This window comes from Myodes glareolus, chromosome 2 (genome assembly GCF_982192425.1).
Source record: "Myodes glareolus chromosome 2, mMyoGla1.1, whole genome shotgun sequence".
In the NCBI taxonomy this organism is placed as follows: domain Eukaryota; kingdom Metazoa; phylum Chordata; class Mammalia; order Rodentia; family Cricetidae; genus Myodes; species Myodes glareolus.
In genome coordinates, this window is record NC_142027.1 from 102,414,238 (window position 1) to 102,429,764 (window position 15,527).

General features: G+C 47.8%; 1 protein-coding gene across 1 annotated transcript in view; it reads right to left on the minus strand.

The window, feature by feature from the left end:
* The window catches only part of Wipi2 (WD repeat domain, phosphoinositide interacting 2), a 34,786-nt gene extending 19,478 nt beyond the window's left edge, over window positions 1-15,308 (minus strand). The window contains exons 1-2 of the mRNA XM_048436849.3: window positions 15,046-15,308; window positions 7,590-7,672 (exon numbers count right to left, since the gene is read on the minus strand). Of these exons, the coding sequence (XP_048292806.1) occupies window positions 7,590-7,672; window positions 15,046-15,119 (157 nt within the window). The 5' untranslated portion in view covers window positions 15,120-15,308. The remainder of the gene's footprint in view (window positions 1-7,589; window positions 7,673-15,045) is intronic.
* Window positions 15,309-15,527: the final 219 nt, after the last annotated feature.

A 15,527-nucleotide genomic window follows, 5' to 3' on the forward strand; every position in this document is an offset into this window, starting at 1 on the left:
GGCCAAGTTCCTCAGTCAGTCATCTGACTCCCTTATCTATTCTATTCTATGAGCGGGACACCACTGCTCACACAGAGATATTCACAACAGTCAAGAAATGCAAAAAAACCCTGCACCATGCATGAACGAGAGGGTGCACGCAGGACAGGTGGAGAGTATAACAGTACGCAGTAATGCTACAAAGGAAGGCCCGATACCTGGGAGAGCAGGGAGGAGCTGTAAAAACATTCCACATGATCAGAGAGCCAGCCACACTCAGTTGCATTTATCTGTAAAGCCCAGACAGCAAATCTATAGATGCAGAAAAGAGATGAATGGCTGAGCTGGGCTGGGCGGAGAGGGAATGGGGAGTGACTGCTAATGGACTTGGGCTTTAAGAGATGATAAAAACATTTGAAAATTCCATGGTGGTAGACTACTCAACTTAGAAAATGTACTGGGAGTTACCCAACTTTAAACTTTAAATAGATTTATAGGCCATAAAGGTACAGAAACTATATCCCAAAGAGGTTGTTTTTGTTGTTTTAAATCACACTTAAACCCTAGTGCAGCCTATGAACTTTGACTGGTATACTAAGACCTGAACCAAGTGGTAGAGGACCTCTCATTACAAATCAGGCCACCTACTGAAAATGGGCCTTGGACACAAGACAGAACCTAAGTACAGGCATTCCCTCCAGGACTTTCCAGTCTTTCAACCCCAGGCAATGGGCGTCAGTGAGTGTGAGTGTGTGTGTGAAGTCTCTTAAAATACTGAAGACAGTCAGGCAGTGGTGGTGCACCTTCAATCCCAGAGGCAGGCGGATCTCTGTGAGTTCCAAGGCCAGCCTGGTCTACAGAGCGAGTTCCAGGACAGGCTTCAAAGTTACAGACAAACCCTGTCACAAAAACAAAACATCAAACAACAGCTAGGTTTTCTGGGGCAACTTTCTATCTGTATCTTTTATCAGACTACCACAGGGGCCGGTCACCAGGAAAAGGGGTAGGCCTCTGCAAATGGCAGGAGAATCTGCCCCCCAGTCTCTGACTGACCAAGAAAAGCTGACTGTGTAGACAAGTGCATGTGTGTGAGTATGGGCAGGCCAAACAAAAGGTTGTTGGGAGATGTCTTTTTCTGCTGGCCTCCCACTGAACCTGGTGCTCTCAGGGTGGCAAGACTAGCTGACCAGGATCCACCTGCCTGTCCTCCTTTCCCTAGCTCTAGAGTTACAGGCACTGCCATACCTGCCTTTACAGGGTGCTGGGGGTCTGAACAGGCCTATGCAGCAGGTACTTTACCTGCTGTGCCCTCTCCCAGCCCATTGTTGTTTACAAAATTTGGTGCTGACAGAACCAGCACACTGGTACTCATGAGTCTTGCACACTTGGTATGGCCCCTGTCAATTCGATCGAGGACAGCTCAGTCTTGCTGAGAAGTAGTGGTTAGCAGGCTGGCCACGGAGACCCAAGGTGGCACACCAAAGCCAGAGTGCACCCAAGTGGATGCACAGAAAATTCTGAATACAAACTTCAGTGAGCTCACGTGGCAATGGCCCAGTTTCTAGGCGGCCTCAGGTACAATCTGCCTACTTTCTTCCTTGAGGTTGGCTGTCTAGAAGCCTAGAAGTCTACCTGAAGAGAGGAATTATGTGGGCTGTTTTGCATCTGTGGCACAGTGGATAGCTGGCAACGATGGTGTCCCTCAATGGGAAGAATGAGGACACTGAAGAACTGATGGGGCATATGTCCATACGGGCATGTCTGCACAGGGCTTGCCCAGAGATGCCAAGAGTTGCTCCCCTACAGCAGACCGAGGCAGAGAAGTGACTCCATTACTGTAAAATCTCTGCACGGCCATCATTGGGAAAAGCATCATTTCTCAGACCTGAGGACATAGACTATGGTCCATAAGGTACTGTCTAGGGAAGGCTCCCACAGCCACCAAGGTTCCAGACACCACTGAGCTACAGATGCGCTCACTTCGTGGACTTTCAGAAGTGCATGTTTTGTGAGGGAGCTGTCCCTGTTCACATGCTTCTGCCCCATGAGGCATCTGGAGAAGCTCTAAACTTCTAAACTCTGACATTTTACAAAGATCTTTTATGTATTTGACTTAATAGTGGATACTGCTGTTGCAGTGTTCCTGTCGTCTAGCACACAGAAGCCCTGGGTTCCATTCCCACATCTGCATCAAAACCAGAGCAGTGGTGCATGCCTTTAAGACTTGGGAGACAGACAGAAGATCAGATGTTCAAGGTCAATCCAACAACACTGAGTTTGAGGCCAGCCTGGTTTACCCTGTACAGCAGGGGGGAGGGGAGGAGAGACTAAGTTTGAAATAATGAAGCATAGGTATGGCAGCATACACCAGTAATCCTAACATCCAAGAATCTAAAGCTGGAGGCTCACGAATTCCAAGCCAGTCTGGGCTACCTAATAAGACCCTCCCTGTCTCAAATATGAAAATAAGTGAAAACTCTGAAATCACAACACCACTGTCAGTAAAGATCCAACAATGCTGCTGGGCAAAGCTTTTACTTTTTGTTTGCTTTAAAGAAACAAGCAGTGGTTAGTCTTGTTCCCCTCGTTCCCAAGGACCCGCCTTGGCTCATTCTTTTGATAAACAGCAGGGGCTGATTGCAAAGATTTGATTTTATGATGGACTGCTAGGAGTCCCAAGTGTACGAGACCTTGAACTGGAGCAGTTCTGGAGTACTAGATAACCTTGACACCCACTCAGAGGGGAGGGGCAGCACTGCAGGGACAGAACCCCTCAGCAGTTTCTGGGTGGATAGTAACTAAATGGAGCTGGCCAGAAGGCTCAGCAGGTAAAGGTGCTTGCTGCAGCTGGAGACCGAGTTCAAGCTTCACAGATCACACAAGGGTGGAAGGACTGAACAGACCGCAGACACTCTTCTGACCTCCCACACCTGCCCAGGCATACACATGCTCGAGCACACAACCATAAAAAACACAAACTAGAACACATGAACTAGAATGTTCTTTCCTGTTTCAGCATCTTTCTATTTTTAAGAATCAAAGTTCACTAAGGGGACACACAAGCTGGCACACTACCTTCCACACTTACAAGATATTATCAAGACATCACATTCTGTTCCCACCAAAAATCAGTCAGGAAGTTGCGGCAGAGGCCGATGAGGACTGGATTTTGACAGTCCTCCTCTACACAGAGTCTCCCATACAGCCGCTGACAGTGACGCCAATTGGACAGTGCAGGCAAGGCACTCTTGATCACAGCATCAGCCATTGGTAAAGACCAAGGGATCCTTTCCCTGAGGTGGGGAGGATGCCTGACAACAGTGATCACTGGGTGACATCTGCTTTAGTCACCATCTCTGAGGCAAGAGGACACTGGGGGACCAGGAGGAGGTGAACACGAGGACAGATAAGGCAGCAGGACACGGATCAGGATGAGGGAAGGAACGCAACCCTGGTGCCACTCTCTCCTAGAGGGTGATCACTTTTGAGACAGTAACAATCAAGGGACACTGAAGCCAGACACACTGCATCCTGGAGTCAAGGGCACCTGCAAGATTGACACTGAGCAGGAATGGGGCCCTCTACTCTCCTAGTGGGCAGGACTCTGGAATTTTAAGAAGGAAGCTTCAGTGTCCCCCTTACCTTACGCCAGAGCTAGGGAGCCACTCGAGTTCCCAGCCTCATGCTTGTCACTTCTAGGTACCTGTCACTCCTCTTCAGCAACCAGAATAGTCTTAAAGTCTGAAAGTCACTTCAAGGTAGAAAATAGGCAATTTAGGGCCATTTTTTACTTCATAGTAAGTTTGAGGCCAATCTGAACTACTGAACTAGTCTTAAACAAAAGACTGGACAAAATCTGAGGGTAAGGGATAAAAATGGTTGACACTGAGCTGTAACCTTGGAGGATAGGAGAGTTGAGGCTAGCCAATCTCAAAAACAAAAGCAAAACTGGGTACAGTGGACACACCTTTAATCCAGGCACTAGGAGGCAGAGGCAGGCAGATCTGTGAATTTGAGGCCAGTATGATTTACAGAGAGTTCTGACAGTCAGTTCTAGGACATGGATTCTGTCTAAAAACAGACTATTCCTATGGCAAAACCAAAAAGGTGTTCAACACCATCAACCCAAAGGAAACATAAACTAAAAGCATGGGACAATATCACACTATCAGAAGAGTCGAGAGAAAAGGTGCACACTGGTGAATGAGGGCTAGACACTGAGGAAGTGTGGCCATCTCTGGTCTGCTTTGTTGCTGCAGATGGAATTCAGTCTAGGCTCAAATTCACTCTCTAGCTGAGCATGAGTTTGTACTCCTGATCACTCTGCCCCACCCCCCAAGCCTCAGGATCACAGGTATACCCACCCCACCTATTTGTTGAAAAAAAACTACACATGCAGTTGCCAAAAAACAACAGTACTCTTGGGCACTCACCTCCAAGAAATAAATCCATATCCACACAGAAAGCCACCCACGGATGTGCACAGTTGCTTTAATTGTCATGGTCCAGATCTAGACTATCTGTGTCTTTCCATGAGCTCACAGTTAAGTTGTGAACTACTGCTCAATCAACAACAACAAAAGCATATTGTCACACTTGGATTAACTTCTTAGGGTATTGTGCTGACCGAAAAGCCAATCACCAGGCTTTGGGGATGGCTCAGTGGGTAAAGCATTCATCTCCAGTGTGAGGACCTCAGTTTTACTCCCCAGAACCTACGCAGAAGTACTTAGTACTCTGCCGAGGACCTGGGTTAGATTCCCAGTACGCACTGCGCAGCTCAGAACCAGCTGTAACTTCAGTCCCAGGGACCCAGCCCTCCCATCTTCAGCTATGGCCACTGCTCCCACCCCTCGCCTGTGGTGTCTGCAGCTAGCAGTCACGCCCCTGATCTCCTAAAGGGACCTAAATAAATTTGTTCTTCCTAGTCAGTTGGGTTTCAGGAAGCTCACTGTAGTGACCACAGAAACGACCTGATACAACTTTCAAACCTGACATGTCCAGCACTCAGGAAGACTCAAGCAAGAACTGGAGGAAGATCAGTGGCTGCCAGGGTCAGACAGTGGCAGGAGGAAGCAAGAAGAGAGGGTTATCAACATGAAGGGGTTTTATTTTTTTATTAGTTAATCGTTACTTTGCCATTTTCTAGACAGGTCTCACTCTGCACCCTCCCAAACCTTGGGATTGCAGATGGGCCACTGGGCCTGACTTCACCCTCAGGAGCTTTCCAGGGCAGTGGTTTGTAACCCGTGGGTCGAGACCATTTCACAGGAGTCACCATAGACCATAGGGACACTCTGATATTTACATTATGACTCACAATAGTAGCAAACTTACAACTATGAAGTAGCAATGAAAACAGTTGGGATCACCACAGGATGAGGAGCTATACTAAAGGGCTTCTGTATTAGGAAGGTTGATAACCACTGCTCTGGTTGGTATATTTAGTGTGTATGACCTTAAATGCACACATGCATTACCACACAAGTCTGAAGTCGGGACAACTTATAGGAGTCTATTTCTCTTTCCACTATTTGGGTCCCAGGTCAAACTCAGGTCTGCCAGCAGGCACTTTCACCCACTGTGCCATCTTACCATGGATGGTGGTGGATACAGGACTCTCCTCAGGGCTCAAACATCATAGAATTAAACATGTAAGTGGATACACGTAAAACTGGAGATGTGTGAAAAAGAAAGACTGAGCAGTGATGCTGTGTGGTCTCTGACAGAGGGGCTGCATCTTAGGAATTCAGGTTGCATGTCAATTTAAAGTGTTTCCTCTTAACAAGTGTGTGTGTGGGGGGGGGGGGGTGACTGTCCTGCAAGAAACTCAACAGGTAAAGGCGTCTGCTGCCAAGTCTTGGTCCCAATCCCTGGGACCTACATGCATGGAGAACCAATGCCTGCAGGCTGTGCTCTGACCTCTACACAACATTTTCGTTTGTTTTTTCTTTTTTGAGACAGGGCTTCACGACGTCATGTAGCCTTGGCTGACCTTAAACGCAGGTATCTGACTGCCTCAGCCTCCTGAGTGCTGGGCTTAAAGGCATGAGCCACCACACATGGCCACAATTTTTTTAAGGCAGTAAAAAATTTTTTAAGTGTGTATTGTGTGTCCCTGCCCTCAGAAAACAAAAGAACTGTTAGAGACCTTGGAGCTGAGTTACAGGCAAATGCAAGCCTCCTGGTATGGGCGCTGGGAACCAAAACCAGGCCCTTTGCAAGAACAGTCATTTTTTAAAATTACTGAGCCATTTTTTCAGTGGGGCCTTCCTCCACCTTTTCAAATATACTTTTTGGGCTGGTAAGTGGGTGAAAGTGCCTCCTGGCAGGCCTGAGTTTGACCTGGGACCCAAATAGTGGAAAGAGAAATAGACTCCTATAAGTTGTCCTGACCTCCAGACTTGTGTGGTAATGCATGTGTGCATTTAAGGTCATACACACTAAATAAATGAAATATAATAAAAACCTGTCTTTAGTATAGAGGCTGGGGACATAGCCAGTGGTAAAGCAGCAAGGAAGAGGATTTGAGTTCAGATTCCCAGACAGTTTACTAATGTAAAAACCTGGTGTTAGCTCATGTCTGTAACTGCAGTATGCAGGTGGGGCAGAGGAACTCACTGATCAGCCAGTCCTGCTGGCAGGCTCCAAACTCAGTGACAGAGCCTGCCTCAAAAACAAACAAACAAACAAACAAACAAACAAACACGCAAAGGATGAAAAAAACAACGAAACTTAAAAACAAAACAAAACTAAACCAGTGTGGCCAGGCAGTAGTGGTACAAAACTTTAATCCCAGCAATCGGGAGGCAGAGGGAGGTGGATCTATGAGTTCGAGGCCAGCCTGGTCTACACAGCAAGTTCCAGGACAGCACAGCTGCCTTGAAAAAACAAAACAAAACAGTGCAGAGAGTATTTGAAAAAGACCACTTGTCACCTCTGACCTCCACACCCACACAAACACAAATTATTCTTATTTTCAAAAACGTACTTACTTTTATGTGTATGAGTGTTTTACCTGTACTTGCATGTCTGTACCATGTATGTGCCTAGTGTCTGCGCATGTCAGATTCCCAAGTGGGTTCTAGCAAGTGCTGTGGAGCACTGAGCCGTCTCCAGCCCCAATGATGAGCTCTGCAGTCATCAACTTCCAATCCTGACCACACACAGCAGCCAGGCAGGACTTCTGTTTGTCAGAAGTCAGCTTGGGGCCTTCCTGCCGTCCCCATTCACCGGCCACTTAGATTTCAAATGACAACAAAAGAAAACCTACCGGGGCGAACAGCTCCGTTTCCCAGAACCCCAGTATGATAGTGACCTCAGGTGAAGGGTAGTAAGGAGGGAGATGGTGAAGAACGTTAGATCATATAGTAAGATACCAGATCCTGAAAGCTGGGAAACCCTAAATGAACAGGTATTTATTATATGCAAATATGCAGAGACCTAGGAGGACACCCAGAGGTCAGTCCTGAAGGGGGTAGGGTGGAAGAGGACTGGCCCAAGGCTATATGGATTTGAACCGCCCAGTGCTGGGAGTAGAAGACTGCATTCCAATTCCAGTTCAACAAGTCTACTTTGTTTAACAAAGGGAAAATAAAGCAAGCACTTACTGCATTCATAGATCTGTTCCAGCTTATCCACAGATGAAAGGGAGAAAAACTTATACCCGGACTTACTACCAACCGCAAGGGACCTGCAAAAAAGCCAAATCAGAAGTAAGAGCTAAGGCACGGAGACAGCAATCATGCATAAACCAGTATCCACCTTTCCTCCCAGTAAACCGGGTTTCTACCAGAAATCACCAGCGTGTTCCGAGTTATCTCACAGGTCTGGATCAGATACATGGTAGAGGATGCTACAGGCCAGAGGTCTGTCAAGCATAAGGCATGGCCATGACGGTTAACAAGGTGCTGGGACCTGACGCAATACGGTTATTACACACAGAACCCAAGCATGTCAGGTGACAGCTCGTGTTTGTGTGCGCATGTGTGTGGTAAACGTGAGCAAGTATAAGCCTTGGTACACAGTGAAGTCAGGGAACGACCTGAGGTGCTGGCCCTCCCCTCCCACCTTGTTAGAGACAGGGCTCTCATCACAGCTGCACACACCAGGCTAGCTGGCCTCCGATGGTCCAGGATCCTCGGTTGCTCCCTACCCAACCTTAGGAAGACTGGGCTCACAGATGAGCAACACACAGCTGGTTTGATGTGTGCTCCTCAGAGTCGAACTCCCTCATTTTCACAGCACATGCTTTACCCTCTGGACTATCTATCTCCCCAGCCCAATGGTCACACATCCTATGTACATGTGTAGGAGGGTACCCCATTAAGGTAGACCTTAAGTATATTTAGGTTTGTCTGTTACCCCTCAATAAAGCCTGGGGAAAGATGAAAAGTAGTAAAAAAATAAATGAACAAAACTCATAGAGCTCTAAGTTTGAGACTTAACCGGACAATAATCAGTTTTGGCACTTGCGGGCCTTCAAGTTCAGTAGGTTGTGCAGCGTTCTCCACCCTTAAACCCGGGCTTGGTATCCATCCTCATTTTGGGACTGTGCCTGAGAGGTGGGGTAGGAATGACTCGCACTGCACTAAGGGAACTACTTAGACCCCGGTAGGGAAGACTATCTTTGTTGCCTTAGACAGAGAAGTGATGGATTCTTTTGGATGGCTTATATTTGACAGGCCATGTTCACCAACTCCCAGCCTTGGCTAAAAGGCCTGGAGCAGTGTCTTGGTGACACCAAATGAAGGGGTTTCTGATCAGAAAACTCCATCTCCAGAAAGCAACTGATCAAGGCAGCAAGAGCAAGCAGCACAGCCAGCCTTCAGGGATGCAAAGGAGGATGGGGGAGAGGGGGGATTGAGGAGACACAGTTTAGACACTGGGGCTGTTCCTGGTCTAAGTGCCTGGGCAGAGCAGAGGACTTTCACCCAATTTGTATTTGTACCCCAGGACAACACTTGGGACTACTTTAACAAGCAGCTCATCTACTGAACACTTGATGTTCCCAGCCCCCCCAGAGAAGTGGACACACTCCTAGAAGCTGGGGATGCTAGGTAACATTTGCCTGTAATTCCAGCATCTGGGAGGCAGAGGTTGAAAGATCAGAAAAGTTCAGGTCCTCCTTGGCTACAGACCAATTTCAAAGGTAGCCTAGGCTGCATGAGGCCCTGAGTCAAACCACCAAATTGGGGGGAGAGGGAGGATGATAAAGGCTCTATGAGCAGTGCTGAAATCTCAGCAGTATGAGCTTATCTTACAGGACCACAAACTTTCTCCACTAGGTGTTTGTCTTCCTAATACTTCACTGCACTAAGTTCTTTGAACCAAGTAATCAGGTCTAGGTATCTGTACACACTGTGAGCAGTAAAAGGTGGCCAAGTTGGTACACACTTTTAATCCCAGCACTCAAGAGTCCAGCCTGATCCAGGTGCCAGGCCAGCCATGTCTTAAATTAAAAAAAATAAATAAATAAAAGAGAAACAAAAACGGTTCTCCAGAAAGGCTAAAAATAAAATCTCAGCAGTTAAGAACGTCTGGAAAATTGGTGTTCAAGAAAATATCTTCCGGACAAACAAAGTTTCATTATGTCAAGAAAATTTTAATCTCTCTTACCTCAACTATTTCTGAATTTAAAATACAAACCACCCTGGCACCTGGGAGGAAGAAGCAGGAGTATCAGCAGTTCAGAGCTAGCCTGGGCTTCACAATGAGTCCTTGCCTCACAGTAAAAAATGAAAACACCCAAAATACCAACGACAAAAAGAAAAAACATAAATCATTCTTAAATTGTTTATTTTCCTGTATGTTTTAAAGATGTTTATTTATAGGAGTACATCTATGTGAATGCCTGCCACACGTGTGGGGCAGCTGCAGTGATGTAACAGGTTGCTAATGGTCCTCTGGAAGAATAACAAGGGCTCCTAACTACTGAGCCACCTTTCCAGACCCCCAAAGAAAATGTTTCTGTGTTCTTAAGACAAAAGGACACATTCTTGTCTCATTTGTTTGAAATAGAATCTAAGATGAGGCTGGCCTGGGACTTTTAATTCCCCTGCCTCAGTTTTCTTATGTGCCAGGATAGACATGAACATGTCTGCTTTAGCAAATTCTTCTGGGTTCAGGGTTTTGTGTCTCCCACATCAGATGGCCTGACTATGTGAAATATATACATATACATATGTGTATGTATGTATGTGTATATATATATATATATGTATATATATATTTCTATGTGAATGATAGATGCCTGACTGTATGTATGTAAACTACATGTGTACAGGAACTCTGGGAGCCAGAAGAGAGTGTTGGAGCTCTTGGAACTGGAGTAACAGGAGGTCAAGAGTTAGCATGTGGGTGCTAGGAACCAAATCTGGGTCCTCTGCAAGAGCACTAGGTGTTTTTAACTGGTGTTTAGCCATCTCTCCAGCTCCCTGACCATAATAATTCAAAAGTATTTCCTGGAGCTGTTAGCATGTGTGAGGCTCTGGGTTCAATCTCCAGCATAACAAAACAAAAGCCTACCCTTACAGACAGCTGTCAGTCTTCCTGCCAGATTACCCTATCATCACCACCCCTTTGCACTTCCTGTTCACTTGGAAATCACATACACTTAGCGAGGTCCTTGCTTATAAGCATTGGAAGTGGTGGCTCCGGCTTGAGAAATGGCTCAGAGGTTAAGAGCACAGACTGCCCGACTAGAAGCCCTGAGTTTCCAGCACCCACACAGTGGCTTGTAATGAGATTTGGTGCCCTCTTCTGACATGCAGCCAGAACACTGTATGCATAATAAATAAATTTTTAGCAGGGCAGTGGTGGTGCATGCCTTTAATCCTAGCACTTGGGATGCAGAGGCAGGTGGATCTCTGAGTTTGAGGCCAGCCTGGTCTACAAAGTAGTGCTAGGACAGGCTCCAAAGCTACACAGAGAAACCCTGTCTCGAAGTGGATATGTAGGGTCCAGAGAAGTTGATTCTCAGTGGTGCTAACCATGGGAAGTTTTGTGTGTGTGTGTGTGTGTGTGTGTGTGTTTGGTTTATCAAGACAGGTTTTTCAGTGTAGTCCTAGCTGTACTGGAACTCACTTTGGTGGGATTAAAGACCAGCACCACCACCACCTGGCAAGCAAAATTTTTTGATGTTCTAGATAAACAAAAATGATTAGACTATTAAATAACTGGGCTAGAATTTTAGTGCCTAAAGCCTTCTAAACTAACGGTGGCCTTTCATCAGGAAAAAACAGAACGTAAAAACGCTACCAGGGTAAGAACATAAATGACACTGGAATAGGCTCAGGTGCAGCAGTGTACCTGCCGGGCCAACTGTGGGCCTTGGCTACTAAGTGTCTAACATGTCTCATTACAAACAATCTTTGGTAGGTTCTCTTAACAGAAAATGCGACATCAAAAGCCGGGTGGTGGTGGTGCACACCTTTAATCCCAGTACCCAGGAGACAGAGGCAGGCGGATATCTGAGTCTGAGCCCAGCCTGGTCTACAAGAGCTAGTTCCAGGAGAAGCTCCAAAGCTACAGAGAAACCCTGTCTCGAAAAAAAAAAAACCAAAACAAAAAAGTGATATTATAAACATGGAAGAGGCATAACAACATGAGAGGTGAGATTTAGTGTTAGAAATAAATGTGCCTTTTTAAAAGTTAACACAAGTCTAGGGATGTAGCTCAGTGTTAGAGCACTTGCCTGGCAAAGACAAGGACCTGAGTTCAAGTTCAAGCCCTGGTTGTAAACAGTGTTATCCTTATTGACAGAGAGGAATATAAACTGCAAGAAATGGACATTATACTCGGGAGGAGTGGCAGGAGGACCAACAGTTCAAGGCCAACTGAGGCTGCATAAAGAGACTGTCTCAAAAAAACAGCTGGGTGGCGCCCGCCTTTAAACCAAGCACTGGGAAGGGAGAGGAAGGCGGATCACTGTGAGTTCAAGGAAAGTCTGGTCTACAAAGCGAGTTCCAGGATAGCCAGAGTTAAACAGTGAAACCGTCTTGGAAAAAAAAAAAAGTCGGGTAGTGGTGGTACACACTTTAATCCCAGTAGGCAGAGACAGGCGGATCTTTGTGAGTTCAAGGCCAGCCGGGTCTACAAGAGCTAGTTCCAGGACAGCTTAGGGCTATTATACAGAGAAGCCCTATCTCAAAAACCAAAACAAAACAAAACAAAAAAAGAAAACTATCTCAAAAAATAAAGATGCTGCGCGGTGGTGTGGCGGCGCACGCCTTTAATCCCAGGAGGCAGAGGCAGGTGGATCTTTGTGAGTTCAAGGCCAAGCTGGTCTACAAGAACTAGTTCCAGAAGAGGCTCCAAAGCTACAGAGAAACTATCTCGAAATAATATGCAAAAATAAATAAAGATGTAAAGGGTGTGGTGGTGCCCACCTTGGAACTCTGGCATGGGGAGGTTCTAAAGCTCTAAAGTTCAAGGCCAACCATGGCCAAACAGCACATGAAAGCCGAACCACGCTGGCCTTGAGCTACAAGAGACCCAGCCACCAACATTGGCTCCTTGGCTGGAGAGATTGTTCAGTGGTGTTCTTTTTTTTCTTGCAAAGGACCTGCGTTCGATTCTCACCACACACAACAGGCAACTCACATGCTTTAACTCCAGCATAAAGGGATTTGACATGCCTTTGACCTCCTCAAGCATATACATGTACTCCTTTCTCATCCTCCCCTCCCATGAGTCAAGCCTGTTGCAACATCTTTTTGCCGTTTTATGACAATACGGGGAAGGAGCTGCCACTTTGACATGATACTGAATTTGAAGGCTTTCCTTTCACTATGAGAATGTGTAGCAGGTATGCCCCTCAGCTTCCCAGACATCAGTCCACAGGGGCCTTCCCCTGTCATTACCTTCCCCAGGAAAAGGTCACACTTGATTATGTGGATGAGTGAGACAAGTCACCACTATAAACAGGAAGCAGAATGCCCCATGGCCACAGTAACCTGTCAGGTGCTATGCCTTCCTTAGGACAAGGACCAGGCCAAGTTCCTAGAGAACCCAGCCCATTCCCACCCCAGACCTGCACCAGAAGCCCCAAGGCCTTTCAGAGCACCCAAAGCAGACGTCTTTCCTTGATCAATTTTCTTAGGGTGCTAACAATGCTCCCTAAGAAGCCCCAGAACTGGGAACTAGGTTGCCCTTGAACACATCACACAGGTTCTGTGAATCGCTGTCCATCTACCCTCTTGCAGCAATCAATCTGCAGTTCTCAACTGTCTGCTCCAAAAAGCAGGCAGAGGGGCAGGCAGTCAAGGCTAAAGGACCTTTGGAACCACCTTCAATTTACAGGCAAATACGTAGCAGAGAGTAGTGCCTTCCAGAATGGTACCTGGTGCCTGGAGGAAGCTCGGAGGGTGAATGAATGTCTCTAAACCATGCCTAACATTGGGGTGGGGTGGGGGCTGTCCCTTTACTCTAGGCCTCTGGGAAAGGAGGCTTAGAATAGACACAGCCCCCTCTCTGACTTCCCAAAATCCACCGGAAAAACTTAGTCCTGATGGTCCCCCGGGTGCTGCTGGCTGGAACAGTTTTCCTCCAACCCGACAGCACTGCTTATTTACTAGAAAACTGCAACAGGTCCTGAGAGCTTTCGTGGTGCTGGCTTCAGTGCTGGCTTTGGGCTGTGTTGCATACAAAACACAGTAGTTAGCAATCTGAATATGTGCGTTTGTGAGCTTACACTTGAGTGTCAGTGTATGTATGTATACACTTGTGGGGTGTCTTCCTTTATTCCCCACTTTATTTAAGAAGTAGGGTCCCTCCCTGAACCCCAGAGTTTACTGACTGCTAATTTAACTAGTCAGGGATCTATCTCCTCTCTCAACGAGAGTGCTGGAAGTACAGATAGCTGCCTAGTTTTTCTGTGGGTGCTGGGATCTCAACTCTAGTCCTCGCGGTTGTGTGACAAGTGTTTTATCCATTGAGTCATCTCTAGCACCCTAGTGGCTTTAACTTCTACAGATCCACTATACTTCTACACTCAGGGTCTTCAGAGGTAGAAAAGACCCAGTGTGGTAGAGCAGAAAGAACACTAGGAGAGAACACTCAGGAGACAAGAGCCTACTCCTGCCTCATTCCACCATTAACCACTCCTAAGACACAGAAAGGCGCCAGACCCTTCAGCACTTCACTGTCTGTGGCGGAACCAGGTGACCCACATCCTTCCAAATCTCGGGACAGCTCCCTTATCTTGAGAATATCGAGAAAGTCCAATTGAGCACCTGTTGCTCCTCGATACAGGTGCCTGCCATTCTCCAATTTAACTTTTAATTGAGGAAAAACAAAAAACCTCAGTCTCTATCTTACTAATGCTATTCTGTCAGCAGCAGCCAACTACTTAGTGTGATGCCAAGTGACCCATTCCTTCTCCTCTGACATCACTTCCTCTTACTCACTTCCCAAGATGGCTCTTCTCCCTTCCAGTCCCATAACTCATCCTTCCTTCCTCAGAAGCCTCATCTATTAACCACCTCCCAGGTATGCCAACGAGCCAGTCTTGATGAACCACATCGGGTCCTAAGGCAGATCAGCCTGGCAAAACAGGGGGTCGCGTGAAGGTTCTCTTTTATCCCAGGAATAGCCCACCTTACCCCCACCTTCCACCCCCTTGGAGCACTCAGGCCCTCTTAAGGACAAAGTCTCTCTAGTTCGAAGGTCTGAGTTTCTGCGGTTTGGTTGTCTGGAGGAGACAAAGTTATCTGTCAGAAAGAATGGCAGAGAAGAAAGAAACAAGAAAAAAGAAAAAGAGAAACCATGAAAGCGATAGAAGATGCAGAGAAATAGGGAGCTGAGCAATGAATGCCCAGGGCGGCCGAGAAACCCATTCCGGGTGACTGGCACAAACCAGCGTGCACAGTTCCTTCCCAAATCTGCAAAAGGCCAGGTCTGAGGACAGGTGGATGGGAACGCCTCGTGTTCCATCACCTCCCCCGGCCCAGGAGGCAGCAGCGCTCCGGCGGTCGCGCGGGCTCAGCCCCCCCCCCACTTAGACACCCCTCAACTCGATCCAAGCCCCGACCTCTGAACCGGCCCCGTGCCCAAGCCCGGCCTTACGTGTTATCCTGATTGAAGTTGGCGAACAGCAGCTGGCCGGCACCGGCCTCTCCGCTCTGGCTCGCCAGGTTCATGGCTGCGCGCGCGCGACGGGCTCGGACCCCCTTCGCGGGAGCGCGCGCGGCGCAACTCGGGCGGCCCGCGGGAGTGTGTTCCACTCAGGATCTGCGCCCGGTCAGGCTTGCGCCCTCGCTCGCCGCCACTCGCCGAGTGGGGACCAACCGCCGCCTCATCCCGTCCCCACTCTTGTTTATGCTCCAGAGCCGGGACGGGCTACGCGCTTGCGCGGCCCCGCCCACCCTTGCGACGCACGCAGGCGTACGGCGCAGGCCCGCTGCGTAGGCCCCGCCTCTTCGCCGCAGGCTCCGGAGGGGGTTTCCGGTCGATAGCGCTTGCTTGAAGAGGCGCCGGCGGGCGCGCCTGCGCGTGGACGAGAGTGGGGTGGTCCTTGCCGTCTGCAAACGCGGGGTTACCTCGTTGGT